This window comes from Ixodes scapularis, unplaced genomic scaffold (assembly GCF_016920785.2).
Source record: "Ixodes scapularis isolate PalLabHiFi unplaced genomic scaffold, ASM1692078v2 PGA_scaffold12__126_contigs__length_90152505, whole genome shotgun sequence".
Classification (NCBI taxonomy): Eukaryota; Metazoa; Arthropoda; class Arachnida; order Ixodida; family Ixodidae; genus Ixodes; species Ixodes scapularis.
The window spans coordinates 41,916,210-41,935,801 of record NW_024609838.1 but is presented as its reverse complement, the minus strand read 5'-3'; the positions used below and the strand labels follow the sequence as shown (position 1 = coordinate 41,935,801).

Sequence of the window (19,592 nt, the reverse complement as noted above, 5' to 3'; positions counted from 1 at the left end):
ATTGCATCACTTTAGTCGCATGGGATGACGCTGCTCGTTGCACAAGTTGCGACATAATTACATTGTAGTTGGAAGGACATGAAATAATCACAATTACATATATTGCAGTAAATTATGTACGATATTATATGCTTTATAAAATAAATAATGCACCAAACATTCTAAAAATATGTACATACACACAGACACACGCACAAAAGAAACATATTGACAAAGAATTGGTTCAATATGAAAGCAGTGGCGCCAGGAATTGAAATTAGGGGGAGGGGGCGCATTAAGGGGGGACACTACCCAGAAAAAAATATTTCTGCAAAAAATGTTGATTTTGAAAAATGACATATTTGCATCCACCAACACCTAGGGAGTATTCCCAGAAATTTTCACTAATTTACACTGCACAGTTAATTTTTTATAGATTATTTTCTGTCAACCGAAGCTAAAGAAAGGGTAGGGTTTGGAGCACTTTGAACGCATTTTTCTCCGTTCCACTTTTTGGTATAAGTTCCATTTTAGTCAATCTATCGTTTGATAATGGCAATACGGGGGAGGCTCTTTCTTCACTTTTCCTGACTGAAATTTAATAAGGAATGCGGCTATGGAATGTTTTTGTCACTTTCCAGATGTCTTTTATAAAAAAATGTAGACTTTTTGTCGAAGACACAGAAGACCAAAATGTTGACCAATTTTGCAGAAGAGAAAATTGATAAAAATAAATTACTTTTACAAAAATACTTTCCATAGCCGCACCTCCTAGGCATTCAGCTAGATATATAGCGAATAAAAATCTTGAATATTGTGATAGTTTTCCAACGATAGATTAACTAAACAATCTAGGCGTGTTGCTGATAGAAGCTGCTCTGATTTCCTTCCCACCTAACCAACAGACCTAAAAGATTGTTACGCACCTTCTAGCATAACCACCAACCTACCCTGTAAATTTCATTAATTTTAAGCAAAGGGTTTAAAAGTTGACCGTCTAAGGGGGTGTCTCCCCTTAAAAAAAAACAAGGGGGGTGTGCTACTACTACAACTCCCCCCCCCCCTTCCTTCTCTTGGGGGTGTGTAGGGAAACCACTGCCCAGCTGCACGGCCTCGAGAGCTGTACCCGTGGCGGTTCGCCCCCTCCCCCCCCCCCCTTTTCCGCCCCTCTTTGTGACGTCACACAGCCATTTTATCTCCCACAACGAATTGCACATAAAGCAATTAGTTCTGACATTTTTTTTTTTTTTTTGGTAGACAGCATTTATTCAACATTTTAAATAAATAAAAAAAAATATCCTCCCTCTCAAAGATCATTTTTTGGTAGTGAACAGTTTGGGCGATGCAGTAGTCAGCGGCACAGCTGAAGAAGGAAGCGCTGCAGTTGAAGATATCATTTCAACAGCATCATGGATGGTCTCGTGCTGGAAGAAGTACTTCTGCAAAGCAAGAAGTTAAAATAAACAAATATATACTGTTGTGCCTGAGATATACCGTAGGCACATTTTGTATCTCTGCATCTTTTGTATAAACTCTAGAGGTGCGTGAATATTCCAAACCTCGAATGATTCGCAAATGGTGTTTGTTACTCGATTCAACTTCAAGCACAATTCTACTGTTTGCGATTATTATAGTTTTTCAAATGTCTAAAATATTACGAGCAAATTCTTCAGAGCTCCTCATTCACAAATGGTGTTTGTTATTCGATTTGACTTGAAGCACACTTCTTTTTCTGTGAAATATTCTATATCTTCCAATGTTCAAATATTATGAGCAACGTCTTCAGAATTCCCCAATTTACTGAGTCAGGCTTCAACACTTTGCATTCGTGCTCTCGCATGAAGCTTCACAACAATGTGCTCGGTGAAACGATAGACAAGGCAGGGCACCTCAGTTGCCTGAAAAAGCTAGAAAATTTTGCTCGATCGCTGTAGTAGTTAAACCTCCACTGGTTACGATTGTATCTGGACCTTTAATTTTTAGAGAATAGTGACATTGTCCTTTAAATATTCACATGTAAAATGTTTTGTATAGAGTAAAACTTTGTCATACATTCACATATGTGGCTGCTTAAAAAAAAACATTCCAGTTCTGATTTGCAGATGAGTTTGCAATTCATATACAATTTACAATCAAATCGGATATTTGCACACCACTATATTTACAAGCTTAAAAAAATGAATTAGATATTGTGCATATCATTATTTTTTCCTCCACAACAAGGCATTTCCAAGAGAAAAGCAAGCCACAGTTTCTGTGCCCCAAAAGTAAACTACAGTACTATACTCCGCGACAACTTTTTTTGGCAATGCAGTGGAAGGTACGTCCCGCGTCCCCTCTCCCATTTTGAGTGTATGCAGGCTCTCCTCCTCCCCCATTTCCGGGAGAGGAGGAGAGCCTGCGTACACTCAAAATGAGAGAGGGGACGCGGGACGTACCTCCCACTGCATTGCCAAGAAAAGTTGTCGCGGAGTATAACTTATACCAGAAAGTTCAGACTCTGCCCACATCTTAATTAAGCTAGTGGTTAAAACAAAATTTTGATCTTTCACAACCTAACATTTCCCGACTAAATGGTTAAAAGCGGACTTTTAAACTTCTTAATCTTCAATACCCCCCCCCCCCCCCATAAAAAAAAAGTTTGCTTTTGGGTGCAGGTAGTGTCTCTCTGTACTATTCTTGGAATCTGCTGGCCACCATTTTCTCATTAAAAATTTTAAAAGTTGCTTGATCCAAATTTTAAGTCCCGAAGCATTGCCACCCAATTCTAACAGCAAATTCTTCTATGAAACTGTACAATATTGCAGGACAGCCTTTGTCAGAATAGAACTTTGGGCTAAATCATGACTGTCGTTTGTTAGCCACAAGTTTCTGATATCCAGTTAAAGGTGCACATGCCTTGCACATGCCTTACACGAATGCACCCCAGTGCACATGCCTTCATAAAGAGTGCTGCGGAAAGCAAAGTAATATGATGCAGGTCAGAAAAGATATCAAAGTGCTCTCTAACAATTACACCACGTGCACAATACACAGTGAAACATGAAGTTATGCTTACACTAAAGAACTGGTCAAAGTGTTGAGTTATACTCCAATCAGCATTCTGTCCACACATATGCTTAATGAGAGAAGGTAGGACATACCTCTTCACCACTACACCCGGAATGGTGCGGCAAGTGCAAAAGAGACGTGAGGTAAGAGCATGTTGCATTAAGCATAATGGGTGAATCGACTAAATACTCTGTGCTAAGAGAGCAATTGGTTGAGAAAGTGTCAAGAAACTACCGGTACCAAAACAAGGTAATGTGCCCAGCTTGAAAAACGGCTGACAGTGCATGAAAATTGAAGTGCACTGTCTGTAACGTCCTCCAAGCTAAAAGTGTATCTGGAAATCACGGACTACCACATAACTTCTGACCTCTCAAGAGTTGGCAACTCAAATTGACATTTTGAGTTCATGCACAGGATTGTACTTAGAGCAACAAGAATTCCACCATCACTGATTTATTCACATGCCCCACACAAACAAGAGTTTGGCAGATGTTACGCACAATACCACGACTAGCCTTAATCATTGATTAGCTGCGGCCATGCGGCAAAAGTTTGCACAAAGAGATGAGCGACCAATATTAACAGAAAAGCGTCGCAACAAAATACAGTAGACTCTCATTAATTTCACCTCCAGGAAGCCATGCATTTTGTTTGAACTATCACAAGTTTGAATTATCAAAAATGTATCTAAATATGATGAAAGATAAAAATATGATTTGCCATTTGAATGGTTACACATAAAAAGTAGATATTTAACGATTTCCTCTACATAGGCCTACTGATCATAGGCAGGTATGCCCCACATGAAACATTTATGAAATGTATGAAATCAGTTTATTTAACGCTCAAAATTGTTTTCCATCATGGACTGTTAAAAAATTAAGTTTGTTTGTCAGGCCAAGAATTTGTCTATGTGGATTATTAAGCAAGGGACACATGAGCGATGAAAACGGGCACTGCGCGGCAGTTTTCATAAACACTTGAGCGAACGCTGTGACATAGACCTATGCCATGCCGCCACGTCACAGCGTCCGCGCAAGTTGTTGTGGAAATTTTCGCATGGTGTTAGTTTTCATAGCTTATGTTTGCCTGCTTGTTTATTTATTTATTTATTTATTAATTTTAACCCTAAAGGCCCTTTTGGGCATTACATAAGGGGAATGTGTTACAAAGATTGGTATGACTGAACCAAGTGGCGACAAAGATAAAAAAATAAAGGTACAGAGAATGCACTTCTCACCGAGCACCTGTACATCGCAGAGAAGCAACACCCGTGGAGGCAAGCTCCGCGGGTGTTGCTTCTCTGCAGTGCAGTGGTACTCGGAAAGAAGTGCACTCAATGGGGCCGCGATAATAAAAAAATGAACTACATCAAAACGCCATTTGAATTAAGCGGCTTATGAATACCTGCATTAAAAACATAGCGGGAGACTCAAAATTTTGAAATTTGAATTACCCAGAAGTACGAAATATTCGAGTTTGAATTATCACGAGCCTACTGTAGAATGCAGAAAAACATCAAACATACTAAGTTGTTTTTTTTTTTTTTTTTTTTTTTGTCTAATTTTTGTGTTTTATCTGTGCTGCTGTAGATAAAGTGAAAATTTGGGCAAGTTCATAAAATTTTATAAAAAAAACCAACAAAAAAAAACATTAAAAGACAAGGACAAAGCGAAAGTATTGGAGGCCCTCATTACTAGACGGTGGTGGAGTATCGTTTCATAGAAGAAATTGACTGGTTTTCAACTTTCCTTTATAAAATGTAATTCTGCCAATGTTTTTTTTTTTTTTTTTCACTTAGAGTGAGGCACATTTTCAAATATTAAGTGTGCAGATTGAACTTGCAAAATACAAACTCAAAAGAAAGTTGAGGTTGCTGCACTGAGTCCTAGATCGTCTCATACACTCTATATGTCTCAGGCCTTCTTTTCAGATGTGCTGCAGATTTCCTGCAACAAATGAAGGTATTTTAGCTGCACTTGAGACTTCGTAAGTGGACTTTTTATCTCGCTTGTCTTTTTAGTGTTTTTCTCAGTGTCCCTCTCTTAGTTGTCCCTAAACCAATACTCAATTACAAATTTCCCAACTGCATTTTTAAAAGAGCTCATCATACGTCTTTATTTTTATATTGAGAACTAAAACTTGCTGGTGAGTCTCTGGATAAAAACGATACATAACGACTATACGCTTACCACGAACCCCAGAGCCAAGAGGGCATGAAGGGCAAACACCACAGCGCTAATGATGAAGGCCATCTGAAAAATAATAAAAAAGCCTACAATTATAGACATTTTTCAGTCATGTTTCTCTAATACTAGTCACGGCACATTGCATATTATGCAGTACGTGTCTCACATGCACCTGTAAACTTTTTAGCATAACGTTATGGCTCTATTACTTTCAGACATTTACGAAGCTTTTAATCAATTCAGTTTTCCAAGACATATGTACTTCATCAGGCCATACAGTTTAAAAATATCTCAAACAAAAAAATATTTTTTTTTTTTAGTAAAGTAGAATACTATTGATCGTTAAATAAAACTTTAGCAAAGCTGATTGAGTGGCTTATCATTACCAGAAAAAAAAAAAACTATGAATCAACAAAGAAATTAATCCCTGGAGATGGGGAACAAGAGGGACAAAGGACAAACATAAATCTCCAAACACAGCTAGGTGACTGGTGAGCGACCGAAAAAATCTGCCTGGTCCGGGTATCGAACCCAGGACCTCTCCATTACAAGTGGAGCACTCTACCAACTGAGCTAACCAGGGGTTAGACGTCAGTAGAGCAAACGGGTTTTATCAGCTGCCACCAGTCTAACACCAACGAGGGTGAAGCTTGCAAATTTAAAGTTATAATTATGATGCAATTAAATGCAAAGGTGCAAGCGAGCTGGACAAGAATGACGAAATTAATCCCTGGAGATGGGGAACAAGAGGGACAAAGGACAAACATAAATCTCCAAACACAGCTAGGTGACTGGTGAGCGACCGAGGTCCCGGGTTCGATACCCGGACCAGGCGGATTTTTTCGGTCGCTCACCAGTCACCTAGCTGTGTTTGGAGATTTATGTTTGTCCTTTGTCCCTCTTGTTCCCCATCTCCAGGGATTAATTTCGTCATTCTTGTCCAGCTCGCTTGCACCTTTGCATTTAATTGCATCATAATTATGAATCAATTTTACTTTAGAATATATTATGGAATGTAATAATCTTCAGCGAGGAGCACCTACAAAGGGGCACATGTGATGTCATTGCATCCTGCTGGTGGTCTTTACTTGTCCTGGCCAAGAAAAACCAACTCAATGTTCCAATACGTATGATGCAAAAGGCTCACACTGGCCGCTGATGTGACATCAGCATGTACAGTGCAATCCACTTTTAACGATAATAAGAAAACTTAAAAGTTCAATCGTTAATACCTATTATCGTTATACCTGGACTAGAAACTGAGCCTTTTTAGTCTAGAAACTCATAGTTGTAAGCAGTACATCATCATATCTGGTACTATCTTTATAAGTGGATTTCATTGTAGCATCACTTGTGAAAGTACACAAAAGAGGGGCGGTGTGAAGTGAGCAATGCGGAGAGTGAGTCACCTTGCGTGACTCGTCCTTGAAGGAAGGCCAGAGGGTGAGCACCAGCACGGAGCCCGAGAGCGAGGCCCCTACTATCATGAGCAGCCACCGCAGCCAGGTCAGGTGCACTGCCCATAGGATCTGCCCATGACATGTGAACACGGTACATAGTGCAAAACTCAGTCAGCCAGGGTTATGGGTACACATACACTTGCACATCTCGAGTGACCATCAGAGTTGAACGTGCACACAGTTTACTTCTGAAACAGACAGTTGCTTACAAATATATCACGTATGTCATCACCCTCATGATCATGTTGCCCTACTGGTGTGAACCTAGTGCCTCACACCAGAAAACCTGGACTGTCATCATGCCTAGATCTCCTGAGCAGATGATGTACATTTTATAAAACAGTGAACACTGATAGACACTTTTTTCAAAAAGCTGAGTTTATGCCTAATATTGTATAACATTATTACTGCTTGCTGATGGCATGCAATACTCACTTAATTTTATCCTTGGTGTAGTGCCTTTAAAAATGCTGTTCTTCTAAGAGACAGTTCCACTTGGTGGCACTTCGCTTACTTCGAGTATCGAAGCTATTTTATGGCCCATGCTATAACTGGGAACAAATTGCATGATCTGGGGGTCCACCTCTTCCTGAAGTCCAAAATAATAAGGAGCTGCCATTTAAATGCAGAAAGATATTAAATGTAACCTCCTAATCCCAGAAGTGCACCTTCCCGCAAAATTCAGTGGGGAAATCGACATCCCGTTATGTCTGATCATGTGATGTTATAGTGTCATGTGACACCACGACTTGACACCGGTGTCACGGGAAAAACAATAGCATTACTGTAGCAGCAAAGGCTCCCATGCAGTTAAAGCGGTACTCCAGCAATTTCTTTATGGTCGCTGATCTGCATCTAAATTCCACCAAGTATTGTGTGAAAAGAAAAAATAATTTTGTGAAATCATTGACCCTATTGGCAACACCAAAGTGTGACGACAGAAATGGTACAAAGTGGGCAGTAAACAATGTTCCCAACTGATTACAAGGTGTTTTATGAAGGGAAAAGAATGCTTGAAAGCTTATTCACAAAAAAGCACGAAAAAACGCTCGACATGCTCTGTTTAAGATTACGACCTGTGTGCCCTGAAAGTCTGCACCATTTGTGACGTCACACCACCGGAGAGCGCGTAGAAATTTGAATGTTGATTTCGGCATCGTCTTCATTAACGGTTTTCTCAATAGCTTTTTCAAATTTTGTGACAATAAATAGCATACTGTGAAGACTAAAATCCAGGTATTCAGAAAATACCATTTGTGTGGGTAGTTAAAAAGAAAACTTCATATTCCCTGATTTGCCTCAGAAACATTCTCAGGCAAATCAGGGATTATGAAGAAAGTGCCAAATTAAAAAGGCACTCCAGTATTTTCTTCAAGGGTATACTCTAGCGTTTTCTTCATAGTCCATGATTTGCCTGAAAATCTGCTTAACACACAAAAAGACATTGCTGAAATAGTAACCCAAATATTTTGCCAAAATGTTTTCACAAAGTTATTGAATTTACAATCTTGGTCCTCACCATGCCTTTCAAAGTGAAAGTCTCCATTGGCAACAATAAGAAAGTGACGTCAGGGGAAGGAAGCGGTTCACTCTTTGGTCAGTACACTTTGTTCCCAACTGATTACAAGCAGTGTCAAATGAATGCTACAGAAGCTTCTCCAGCACAGGTGCAGCAGCACGGAACAAATGCTCGGCATAGTCCATGTTTAAAACTGCCCACTGGACCTGCAAGCCTGCCTTCCCCTGACGTCACACCACTGAAAAGCACGGGTATATTTGAATGTTGGTTCTGGCATCATTTTCACTTGCTGATTTCGCTATTGCTATTTTGAATTTCGCAGTACTAAATAGCATACCAGAAAGAGTAAAGGCCGGTGATTCCGAAGATATAGTTATTTGGGGTAGCTCCAAAAATCACCGGAGTACTGTTGAGACCACTTATACCATAGTCGGTTATAACGAGATAGCGGCTACAGCGAAGGGATCTCTTTTGCACTTCGTTAATTAAAGTCGGTTATAACGAAATAGCAAATATATGCGAAGTGATTTCCGATTCCCGTTGACTTCTTTATTACCGGTCCCGACAGTACCGCTTTAAACAAGACTGCCCCAAAGTGCTGCCGTCAGCAATGCGCTTCTCACAACCAACACGCGAGGGCAAGAAAGAAGAAGGGAGGTAACCACTACTCACCGAGATGGGCACGTAAACGGAGAGGGAGTAACCGTACAGGCAAAGGGACTCCAGCAGGCTGTAGCGAGACTCCACTTTGCGGTACTTGAGGAGCGTCCACAGAATCACGGGAGCCAGGAAGATGTACAGGAGGATGGCCGTGGTCGCAAACGAGACTGAAGAGAGGAAGACGCTCTTCAGAACAGGGACCTCGTAGAAATCGTGCCTACGGTTGCCGACACGCTGAGAATGGCAGGCGTCTCTTTCGCATGCCCTGCCTCCAGCATGTGCCCGTTGCCTTTCATCCTGCTTTTTGCCACTCACGCTCGAAGCTCACAAGATTCCAAAGCATTATGGAATCTCGTGATTGACTGTTTCGCGGACGTAATTACTTCTGTTCTGAGATTGTCCTCATGATTGCCATAAGGCATGCTAACAAACTTTGTATTCATGCACCCCTCCTATGGCCCACATGTCTGAGCCGCAGAATCTTGGTAGTTGTGTCTCTTTCAGATTCATATGAGTCACACAGGTCTGTCGCGTCGCCGCGGAACGGCGGCGCGATTAAGTTCGCGTTTCACGGCTACCACAATTGTAATAAAGGAATAAATAAATTATCCGAGGTCCAAGAAAGCTCACACTGGAGGCAGAACAACTGAACGACCTCTTCAGCGTACTCATCCCGTCTGTGACTATAGCAAGCAAGAGTCGCATCCGATTCAGTGATTCACAGCATTGGAGTAGTTTCGAATCTCATAAACAAATTTCAGATACCAATTCTTATAATCTTTAAAAAAAACATGATTAGTACTATGTTGTAACAATATTTTAATATGTGTAAGATTAGAAACTAAAAAAATGTCAAATTGCTTAGCACTTTTGGTCGACTGGAAATGGTGGAGCAAATGATATTCGAATCCATGTTCGGTAGTTTAGGTTACTTGAAAGTGTCTGGACAGTCGAGATGCGGTACTTTACATTCAGGAACCTCTAAGATTGCACTGCCTGGGCATATGATTTAGAAGTTAAAGGACGGAACCACGTCATCACAAATTCGAGCCTGGAGATGTCTGAATTACGCTTGCATGATCAGCTAGATTACGATAAAAACAGAAAGGGTCCTAGAGATACAGCAATGGCATAAGAGAGCTCAGTGTACAAAAAAAAAAGAAAGAAGCCAGAATGTAAACAAGAAAACAAAATTGAAGATTTGATTACGGAAGGAACAGTGCAAAATGGACCAGGGCAACATAGGAGGCATGCCAAAAGACGAAAAGGGCACTTTCTGTGCATCTGCTCTTTTGTTCTGGTTTTTTTTGTGCTGTTGCGTCTTCCACAAATCGCCGACTCGTCCAACCTTCAGCTTTGAAATTATGAAAACAGGAAAGACGCGATGAAAAAAAATATGCAAAAAAGAGAAAAAAAAATGTGGAAAAAAAAAGATGGATAACTTTGAGGCGGGAAGAGAAGACAAGCACCGGCATACCTCTGGTGTAGTCGGTGTGCCAGAACTGCTTGGTCTGACCAGCAGACTCGAGGTAGCCGGCAACATTGCTGCTCACGGAGGTCGTCACAATCAGCGTCAGCCCTATCCACACGGGACCTGCAGCGCACAGTCAGAGCCCTCAAATACCGTCCCATGTTACACACTGTCGTCAAAAGTTACTCTGTTACCTTACAGAAGAATTACTAATTGGGTTTGCAACGGGTAATCAGATTTTCAAAATTACCCAAATAACATCAGCAGGATAACATCTTTTTAACATTGTGGGGCCATGAAACAACTTTTCAGCTATGACACAATGACTTTCAACTACGACTTGCATGCCCTACGGCAGTTTTTTTTATTTTACACAATAACACCAAGCATCGGACTGGAGCGCACTGCTCGGCTTTTATACGGAGTTCCGGGTCAGACACATCAGACCCCAGGGCTACTGGAGCGTCCAGTTTTGCACCGTCCCCAACATGGTAGCGAAAAGCAAGTGCCACTGGCTTATCTCATTCTCTCAACCATGGGGTCGAGGCAGTAGGACAGTACATTCCAGCGTAGGTCCAAACTTAGGTCTTAATTAAGTGTCTATAATTGCAAAGACTCGCTGACTTGACACCCCTGGAGTGCGCCACGAGACGTCGACCCGTGGTTCCCATATGGCCACATTACTTGGCTTCAGATTGGGACAGTCTGTTTACTGCTTTGCAATTATACGGCAGAACAGTAATAGTTTGGGAGGATGGTACATGTACCCTCTCGGATGTTCCAAAACTGACCAATTTGGAAGTACACACTCACAAATTTATAAACACCTTTGGTATTGTGCATGTTTCACTGCCTTTTTAATGCTGCAAGACAATGCCTTCCTCGGGGCATTCTACAGCCCTCAGAGCTTGTCCAAAGCGTCTCGTGACTCGACAATACCATCACCTCCGATTCTCTTGGCAGAAGGGGTTGGTAAGCCACAATTAGGGTTCCCTGTTTTTGGGTTTTTTCCCAACAAATTCGGGGGTGATTTTTTCTAGGTTAATTTTTTTAAGCGCTGCTCTTACGTGCCCGTTTCCTGCTTGAGCAATGTCAGCGGGTAATTTTTTGGTAATTTAGCGGGTAATTTTTTCCGCTAAATTTAGCGGGGAAATTTTTCCACTTAATTTAACGGGGATTTTTTTCCACTAAATTTAGCAAAGAATTTTCACCCCTAAATTTAGCGGGAACATTAGCAAAAACTTTCTGCTAAATGGAGGGGAGCAGGAGAAAAGGAGGGGCATACCCTCCTCTCTATACCTTCCCCTCCTCCTCCTCAAGAGCTGCATTCTAATTTGGCATTACAGTGGGTTGTAAACGTCTTCCATTTTTTGTTCCACAGATTCAATGTTTTTCTGGGGTTTATTTTCCAACAAATTCAGGAGTGTTTTTTTTAGAGATTTATTTTATGCCCTATAGATTCAATACTTATCTATATCAATTGTCAGTGTCGGACAAAAAATGTGCGTCTACCGGGGATCGTGTTTAAAAAGAAACAATGTTACACAAGCACGGGATTCTACAACTCCCAGAGAACATGTGCACATGACCTCAAGACTCAAAGAATGTCCCAGCCCCAATAGAAAAGAAAACGGGACAATGAGAGGGATTACTGAAGAAAGCAGTAGCCTCGTGGACAGTTCAGTGTGGGCCGTGTTCCAGGACAACTGAAGATAAAACTTTAGATAAACATTTCTTCGCACGAAGCTCATGTTTTCATTGTCAAAGAACAGATCCAATTAGGGGTCTATCGGTTTCCCCAATTCCGATAAAAACAGGATCGGGGGTTGCTCTCCGGGGATTATCAGTGTATACTGAAAAACACGGAACCCTACCAATGATCCACCGGCTAAACCTGGCTCAGAAAAGTTGCCTATACTTGGGCACTGCTTTTCGGGCATTTCAGGAGCACAGACCGCACATGCGCGCTTCAATCGGCGTTCAGCATTCACAAGCGCAAGGGTACATATAACTCTGGCCCGACTGCCGTAAGAAAGTCGTTCCCAAAAAACTGCCGCAAACTTTTCTGCTTCAAACTAAACGAAAACGACGTCCGCTTAGGAGAGGGTTACCATAGAGGTCTGGGTTGGGCTGGATGTGCTTCTCGAGGTACGTGGGGCCCTTCAGCTGGGGCAGGGCGGACCACGTGAGTCGGCGCAGCACGTCGTCTGTCGTCACGTCGAACAGGCTCTGGTAGTATGCAAACTTCCAGAAGGATGGGCCCTTCTGGCCGCCTGGGTCCCCCTTCTCCCGGTTCAGCAGCTGCACCAGTTAAGAGCAAATGGATGGGTGGGTTCCCTACATCGCATTGCCATTACTATAGTCACCGAGAGAACGATAATGATGCGGTATCTCTTCCCGATGCCCGGTCTCCAGCACCTGCCTTCCATCATGCTTCGGTTGTGCGTGCATGCTCGAAGAGACATTGAAGCGTCGTTTAAGGTAGAAAGCTCAGGCTGGAAGCGGGACAACCTAAACTCCTCTCCCCGCCATTCTCGTCCTTTTGAGTGGCTAGTAGTAAACCCTTGTAAACTCAATGTCATAAAAACCAGAGAAACAAATTCGGGATGACCGGAGTTTCGAGGCAGTGCACCGATCATGCATTGTGCAAAAGGAACCCTTCCAACAATTGCACCAATTGACTTGACGCTCCCAAGGCACGGCACGTACGCGGCATTGTGAAGAGTACAAAATGACCGGGACAAAATTGTCAACAAGCAACACTCAAGATTCGAAGACAAAACCAAAAAAACAAAAATGCAAAAAAAAAAAGAAAAAATGAAAAAGAGAGCAGATTAACATTGAGCACGAGGGAGAGAAAAACACACCGGTATCAACAGGGAGAAAAAAAAAGTAAGACAACAAACGCCGCTGAGGTGCATGGGCTGCATGCACAATTTAGTTTTTACCACTTAAATTTTTTGTGGGTTTGTTTTCGCATCGCTGTTTCTTCCGTCAACCAACGTTCACCAGTTCATTGTTTGCTGTGCCCTGTCCATTCTTTTTTTTTTTTGGCAATATCTGTCGTTGAGATTTTGAGATATCTCCGAGGTTGGTCTTGAAAACTTTTCGAGATGACCAATGAGTAAATGCATTGTGCCTACAATAGTTCATTCCACGACAGAAAAATCTTTCAACTTGACTGACTTTTCGAGATAGCCAGGTTCGAGTAAATGAGAGATAGCTGTATAACCCCCCCCCCCCCTTGTCCGCCATCGGTCCAGGGCCTGAAAATTTGCTCCACCTCACTCCAGAGTAAAGGCTTTGCACCTCGGTGTCCAAAGAACTACCGGCATCCAGTGCTGCTCTATCCGTGTTGTCACGTGATACGACACGTGGGAGGCATAAAGGCAGGTTCGCACATTCACGTTTGAGTGCGGTGTGGACCGCGTTACGATGGCTCGTAACCCCTCACAACGAGAGAAGACGCTGGTGCCATCTATCGCATACCTTTGGAAACACTTCCGATCTGAGTAAAGCTAGACTGAAGGCTTTGCAGTAGTTGCGAGATTCAATTTTCTAAGTGCTACTTACGAGGAATGCTCACTTTTAACGTCATTCGAATTATCTCGAGCCCACAATGATGAAAGATGGAGCATAAAAAAAAAATGAGGAAATGTATGCATATTGGAGCGTTCCCGAGGTAACTGATGAATTTCACCAATGTGGTCTCTTGTCGCAACCAGTCCCCAGTGGCTGCAGTGCACCAAATGGACCGATCTCGACAGCCAGTTTGGCTACGCCACGGCTGCCGCAGTGCATCGAGTGAACTTTAGTTTTTCCACACGTGCGACAACCTCGCTGTAGCCGTGCGCACGCAGTGCATGAGACGTCTTGGGCACTCCAGCCTGGCTCCTGTGAGCTAAAGCTGTGGCGGCTTCACGCACGCACCGAATGAATGCTCAGCGAGATCGGTCTGTAGAAACGCAAATGCCTGAACCAGCCATAAAGCATTTCATCTAGTTTACGCGTGAGTTAAGCGCGGCTGTTTTTCTTCTTAGCGCATGCGTTGCTGATGAAAATGTTGGTAAGCTTCTGAACTCTTTCAATGCAAGAATGTCAAGAAATAGACGTCGTGAAGTATCCTGAGAGATACTTCACCTAAAGTCGAGACCAAATAGGGTGAAAATAAAGAGTGGGCTATAACTTTCAACGTGCACAATCGAGAAAAGTAAAACAAAAATTATATTTTTAAGTAATGTGTTTTTGCCAAGCTTGTTATCGTGGCAAGGGGCAATGGACTGTACTTCCCAGTCAGCAATGTTTGCTCTTTTACCGCCATGGCTAACTACGTAGCCACAGATACGGCGAGGCCATTATCAATCCCAACATTACAATTAAAACAAGTGGGCTATCATTCAATATTTAAAAAAGAATAGCAAATCAAGCCAAAAACAGGGTGTGGGTTATCTTTCAGGAGTGGGGCATCTCTTGGGAGACTACGGTAGCTCGTATTTTTCCACTCACATTTGTTTCTGAATAAAAATGTTTAGAAACCGTTGAGCTAAACGACTGATGAAGTTCCCACTCCAAACCGGCTGGCTCAGTCGGGACTGCCATGGTAGCAAGTAACTAAGCGGCGAATTACATGCACTTTCCTCCCTCGCCAATGGATGCTCTGGACAACATCAAGAGACTCCAGTGCAACCAATCGGATGCAAAAAATTAAGTTTTCGTGAAAGAACCTAAGGGACCAACCAATTAGGCAATCGACAATCTCACCTCATCGCTTTCTTCGTCGTCGTCATTCATCACGGAGAAACTCGTGTACGCCTGCCCGGGAAGGGCACCTGTGGCACCGGTCAGTGTGTCCGAGAAGTCTACACGAAAGCGAAAGAAATGGGTAAGTGATAAATCGACAACCCGAAAAGTGCAATGAAAATACGAAGGTCAGATGGTGCAAAACTCAAGCAAGCTTATTGTGTCTTTTCTGTAAGAATGGTGGGTTTCTACACCTAGAAACTAGCATTAAAAAGCTGACATGCGGTAGTAACTAATGAATAATTTGTTGACATATACTATATATCCAAAGATGCCGTAAAGTTTTGAAAAAGTACAAACATCACCAAATGAACGAATCACAGTGATATTTCAGTCAAAGCAGTGTTTTGCAGGCCAGAAACTAATCATGACATAGTGACCAATAGATTGAAATTGCAAAAATGGGGATAGAAGCAAACCTGCTTCCACACGTACCAGTAATGGTAATGCTGCTCTATATTCCGTCTAGCATAGCTTAAAGGGCAACTCCAGACAAGCTTCGATGTTGAGAAAACAATCCAGTCCTACGTCGTATCATTCGAAAAACGCATTCGTAAAGTATTGCGGCGCAATTCCGCCTAAAAGTTTATTAAACTGGCCAACATAGTTGGATCGGCTCCACGGTCACCAAAATCCGCCCAATCTAGCGGGCCACGTGCGGAGCAGTACAGTCAACACCGCTGTGTGGATACAGTCAACACTGTACAGAACGTCACAAACTAGAAGAATTGTTTTGTTTGTTTCTTACTTTTCGAGGCGCAGAGCGCGAGGGCGAGAGAGAGAAGAGAGAGTGTAGGGCGCCGTCCGCCGTTTTTGTTGATGACATAGCCCAGAGGTGGCCAGGCTGACCCGGCGTAAGAGCCGCAAACAAAAGCATGGAACTTCCAAGAGCCGCTGGGGGGGGGGGAAGGGGGAGGGGGGGGGCAAACTTTTGTCCAGTGCAGTAAACAAAACTCTAACTACTTTCAATCTATCCGAGTCGAAAGCAGTACAACTGTATGTAAGGTAGCAGCAGCACAAGACTACCAAACTGCAACCTGTCTTTCTATTTAAAACGCATTCCATTTCAGTTTTTGGGGAAGTGCTTTTGTGACCGGGAGGGAGTTGGGGGGGGGGGGGGGGGGGTAGGGGGGGGGGGAGCCGCGAGCCGCGAGCTGCACTTTAACACGTGAAGAGCAGCAGCTTGGCCACCCCTGACATAATAGCCGATGTCTCCATACCACGTGATGTCCATTAGTTGACAAGCAGGACCGATCTTGCGTCGGCTCCGCATTGTGATTTTCGTTTAAACGAGGTTTGCAAAGAAACTATTTAACTTTTCGGAAAACGAATGACATAGAACCGTTTATTAGCAGTTTTGACATAATAATCATCCACAATCCCAGAATTTTCGGAATTGACTCGTAGGGCTCTTTCGAGCCAGTCAGAGCTACAGAGCGAAGCATGCGACAGCTCTCAGCAGAAGAAGTGCACTCCAACGATACTTTGTTACATGCCTCGCTGTAATGCTCCAATTGGCTCCCTGGGGTGCAGCCTTTTTTGTTTGCCAACTTATGGTGAAACAGATTATAGTAAGCCCGAATGTGCTCCTCAAAGGCTGTGGTACACCATGCTGGTTTGGCTTGACATTCTTTCCACAACATGGTTCATAACTGCTATATGATTGATGTGCTATGCCAGGGGTGGCCAAACCGCGGCTCGCGAGCCGCATGCAGCTCTTTGCTGGTCCAAGTGCGGCTCGCGGATCCCTCGTAAGGAACCACCCCCCCTCCCCCCACTCTTTTTCGCGTTTCCCCAGGGAAGGAGGTGAAGGTTTCAGAATAAAGTACAGCTTAGAGGTTTGGCAGCCTTGTGCCCCCATACGTACAGTCTACGTACAGTCGAACCGCTTTTCATTCGTATGTTTTCACTGACCCTTTTCTATTTATTGTTGACAGAGTTGGCCGAACCCTAGGGGGAAAGGCACCAATGACAGAAACTATCAAACCTTGCATGTGCTTTGGCTTGGGGTCGAGGAAATATTCTGTCTTGCGGCCTTTTTCACTAGCCGGTGATACTTGTCATCTGCACTGAACAAGCGTTTGCCCTCCCCCCCCCCCCCCCCCCTCTTTCCCCGCGGCTCTTAGAAATTTCATGGTTTTGTTTGCAGCTCTTAGGCCGGTTCAGCCTGGCCACCACTGTCCTATGCTATCAAGGAGTTGCTTAACTATTCTAACCAGCACCACACTAACAAGCAAAATTTAGTTTCTGTTTTTTATGAAGAAATTTGCGTTGCCGTTAGGCATTATTGCATGGGGTGGGATTGTTGTTTTTATGCTCATTTTATGATACTCAGAATGTGACTGACAGCGGGAACATGCGCATCTCTCTGAAAAATTACACTTAGCTCTGTCATGCGAGTTGCTCTTCGCCTCTGAAAACCTTCAACAATTTTCTAGAAATGTTAGTATAACAAAAAAAAAAAAGGCCTTCATATTTGTGCCACAGTCCGGGTCAGAACTTACGTTGGTTTGTTTGTGGTCACAAATTTCATGTCATATATAAGATGAAGCCACAAGTAGCGAAAAGTGTCAGCATCATGCATCCAGCAAATTCAATCCAAATCATAACGTCATGACATCATTACACACCCTACTTGTGGTGGAAATCAGATGCTTATGAATCTAAAGTCAAAAGTATTTCAGATAAACCATTTATGATCACCAGTGACTGCTTGTTCTCAATCTTATACCCTTTTATTTCACTACAGATGGCTTGCCAATCTCAAAACGGTTGAAGACAGTTCAGGCCATGGAGAGAGCACTTCTGAAGCTAAAACCCCTAGACCAGGAATGTGAGATAAGTCCGAACATAGTACAGTTAGTCATGCTACCTGGCAAATCGACCAATCTTCCCAATTACTCCTTGTTTGCAAACATGGTCTTTCGTAGTATTTTTTGTAGCGACAGCATAAAACTACAAAGACACTTAAGACTGCTGACGTGTCGGAATGTGAAAGCATTTCTAGTAGCGTATTCCTTACAAGCTGCACGCCGCGCTGAGCTCAGCCGTGTGGCCTTTCTGGAGCCTGCCCGGGCGGGCTCTGATGCCTCTGTGGCCGGCTGCTAGCTCTTACCGGCAGCCAAGCCGCTGCGCCATGGAGAGCGCTTCTCTGTGGGGTGGCGTTTCTCGGAACTACACCGCGTGTCAGCCAATGGGGTGGCTGCTACAGACTACAGGCTTCGCTCTATAGGACAGAGGAATGTGGGTGCCGTTTGGCGTGGCTTTAAAAGCTGACAATGCCGGTTCGCTCCATGGGACAGTTAATGCTTTCGCATTAAAAATAAAAGGTGAAGTAATTGGTATAAGCGATCGTGCAATGTTGGCTCCCTTTCACTAAAGTGTGACGAGGCCGACAAGACAAAAAGTATCTCATTTACCTTGGAACTGTAAACTTGCTTGCGCCTCGGACTGGTCCGTCTGTGAATTAGAAAATATTAGTAATATTAAGGTTCATAACAAGTAAAATTTAAAAAAAAAGAAGAGATAACCTAATCTCGTCTTCGGTTTAAATCTTCTGTAACCTGAGAGCTTCCTAGCAAACACCGGCCCCGACGCCGACTCACAGATATCTAGCATAGGTGACAGCCAACTTTCTAGACTACAAGCACTGCGCTAAAACCCTCAACATCGAGCTGAGTACGATTAGTAATTATACTGTGTATACTATGTTTAGACAGCGGCAAGGCCCCGATGAGTGTCTCCGCGGTAGATGAGAAATTTAGCCAGTGCAGTACACCACTGCTAGCATGGGGTCTTTGACGCGCATCACGCAGTAATGATAGACGACGGCACGCCGGTGCGATGCTCATACAGATCGAAAGGAGCAGGGGTGGTGGACTGAACCTGCGCACGGTTTGAACTCACGGTAGGTGACGGCTAGCAAAAACAGCAAAACGGACGATCACGATCCTTGGATCTGATAGGTAGGAATACAGCACGAGCATTAGTGCACGCTGCACGAGCGCTAGCGGATGCTGGCGTGAGAATGCGCAGCTTGAGGATTTGTTCCGTAATAATTCTGCAATGTTTTACCCAGGCAATTATGTAGCGTAATGTAAGAAGAAACGGTTTACCTCCAGATCAATAATTCGGGCAGTGTTTGGAGTCGCCATTTTTAAAGCCAGCTGGCGGGGTTAGTGTTCGAATGTTCAAGACTTGCGTTCACGTGACGTGTCACGAACGTTGTATGGCTGTGTTCCAAATACCGAGTTACCAGAGTTACTCCGGCGGGTCGTGTCACGTGAGAACTCATATTGAAAAGCGATGGACGCAGGGAACCCCAAGGTACGAAACGTACGAAACCTAAAGTAAAAGTAAAAGTGCGTAAATTTTAAAACACGACCATTACATATATTATATAACCTAATTTATTATTATTTTTTTTAATGTAATAAAACGTAAATTTGTAGAAGTTTCAAACA

At 43.1% G+C, this 19,592-nt stretch overlaps 1 protein-coding gene across 2 annotated transcripts; it reads right to left on the bottom strand.

Moving 5' to 3' along the window:
* Positions 1-1,215: 1,215 nt before the first annotated feature.
* Positions 1,216-19,360, bottom strand: LOC8043852 (protein YIPF1). 2 transcript variants are annotated; one of them, XM_029981342.3, is made up of 9 exons: positions 19,245-19,360; positions 18,549-18,588; positions 15,091-15,188; positions 12,441-12,630; positions 10,336-10,452; positions 8,871-9,025; positions 6,629-6,748; positions 5,223-5,285; positions 1,216-1,418 (listed from the first exon to the last, which is right to left on the bottom strand). In XM_029981342.3, exons 1-9 carry the CDS (start codon positions 19,281-19,283, stop codon positions 1,293-1,295), a joined length of 948 nt encoding a protein of 315 aa, XP_029837202.2. In that variant the 5' UTR covers positions 19,284-19,360; the 3' UTR covers positions 1,216-1,292. The 2 variants fall into 2 exon arrangements, with proteins under 2 accessions (XP_029837202.2, XP_029837203.2); XM_029981343.4 differs by lacking the exon at positions 19,245-19,360 and adding an exon at positions 19,036-19,208.
* Positions 19,361-19,592: the final 232 nt, after the last annotated feature.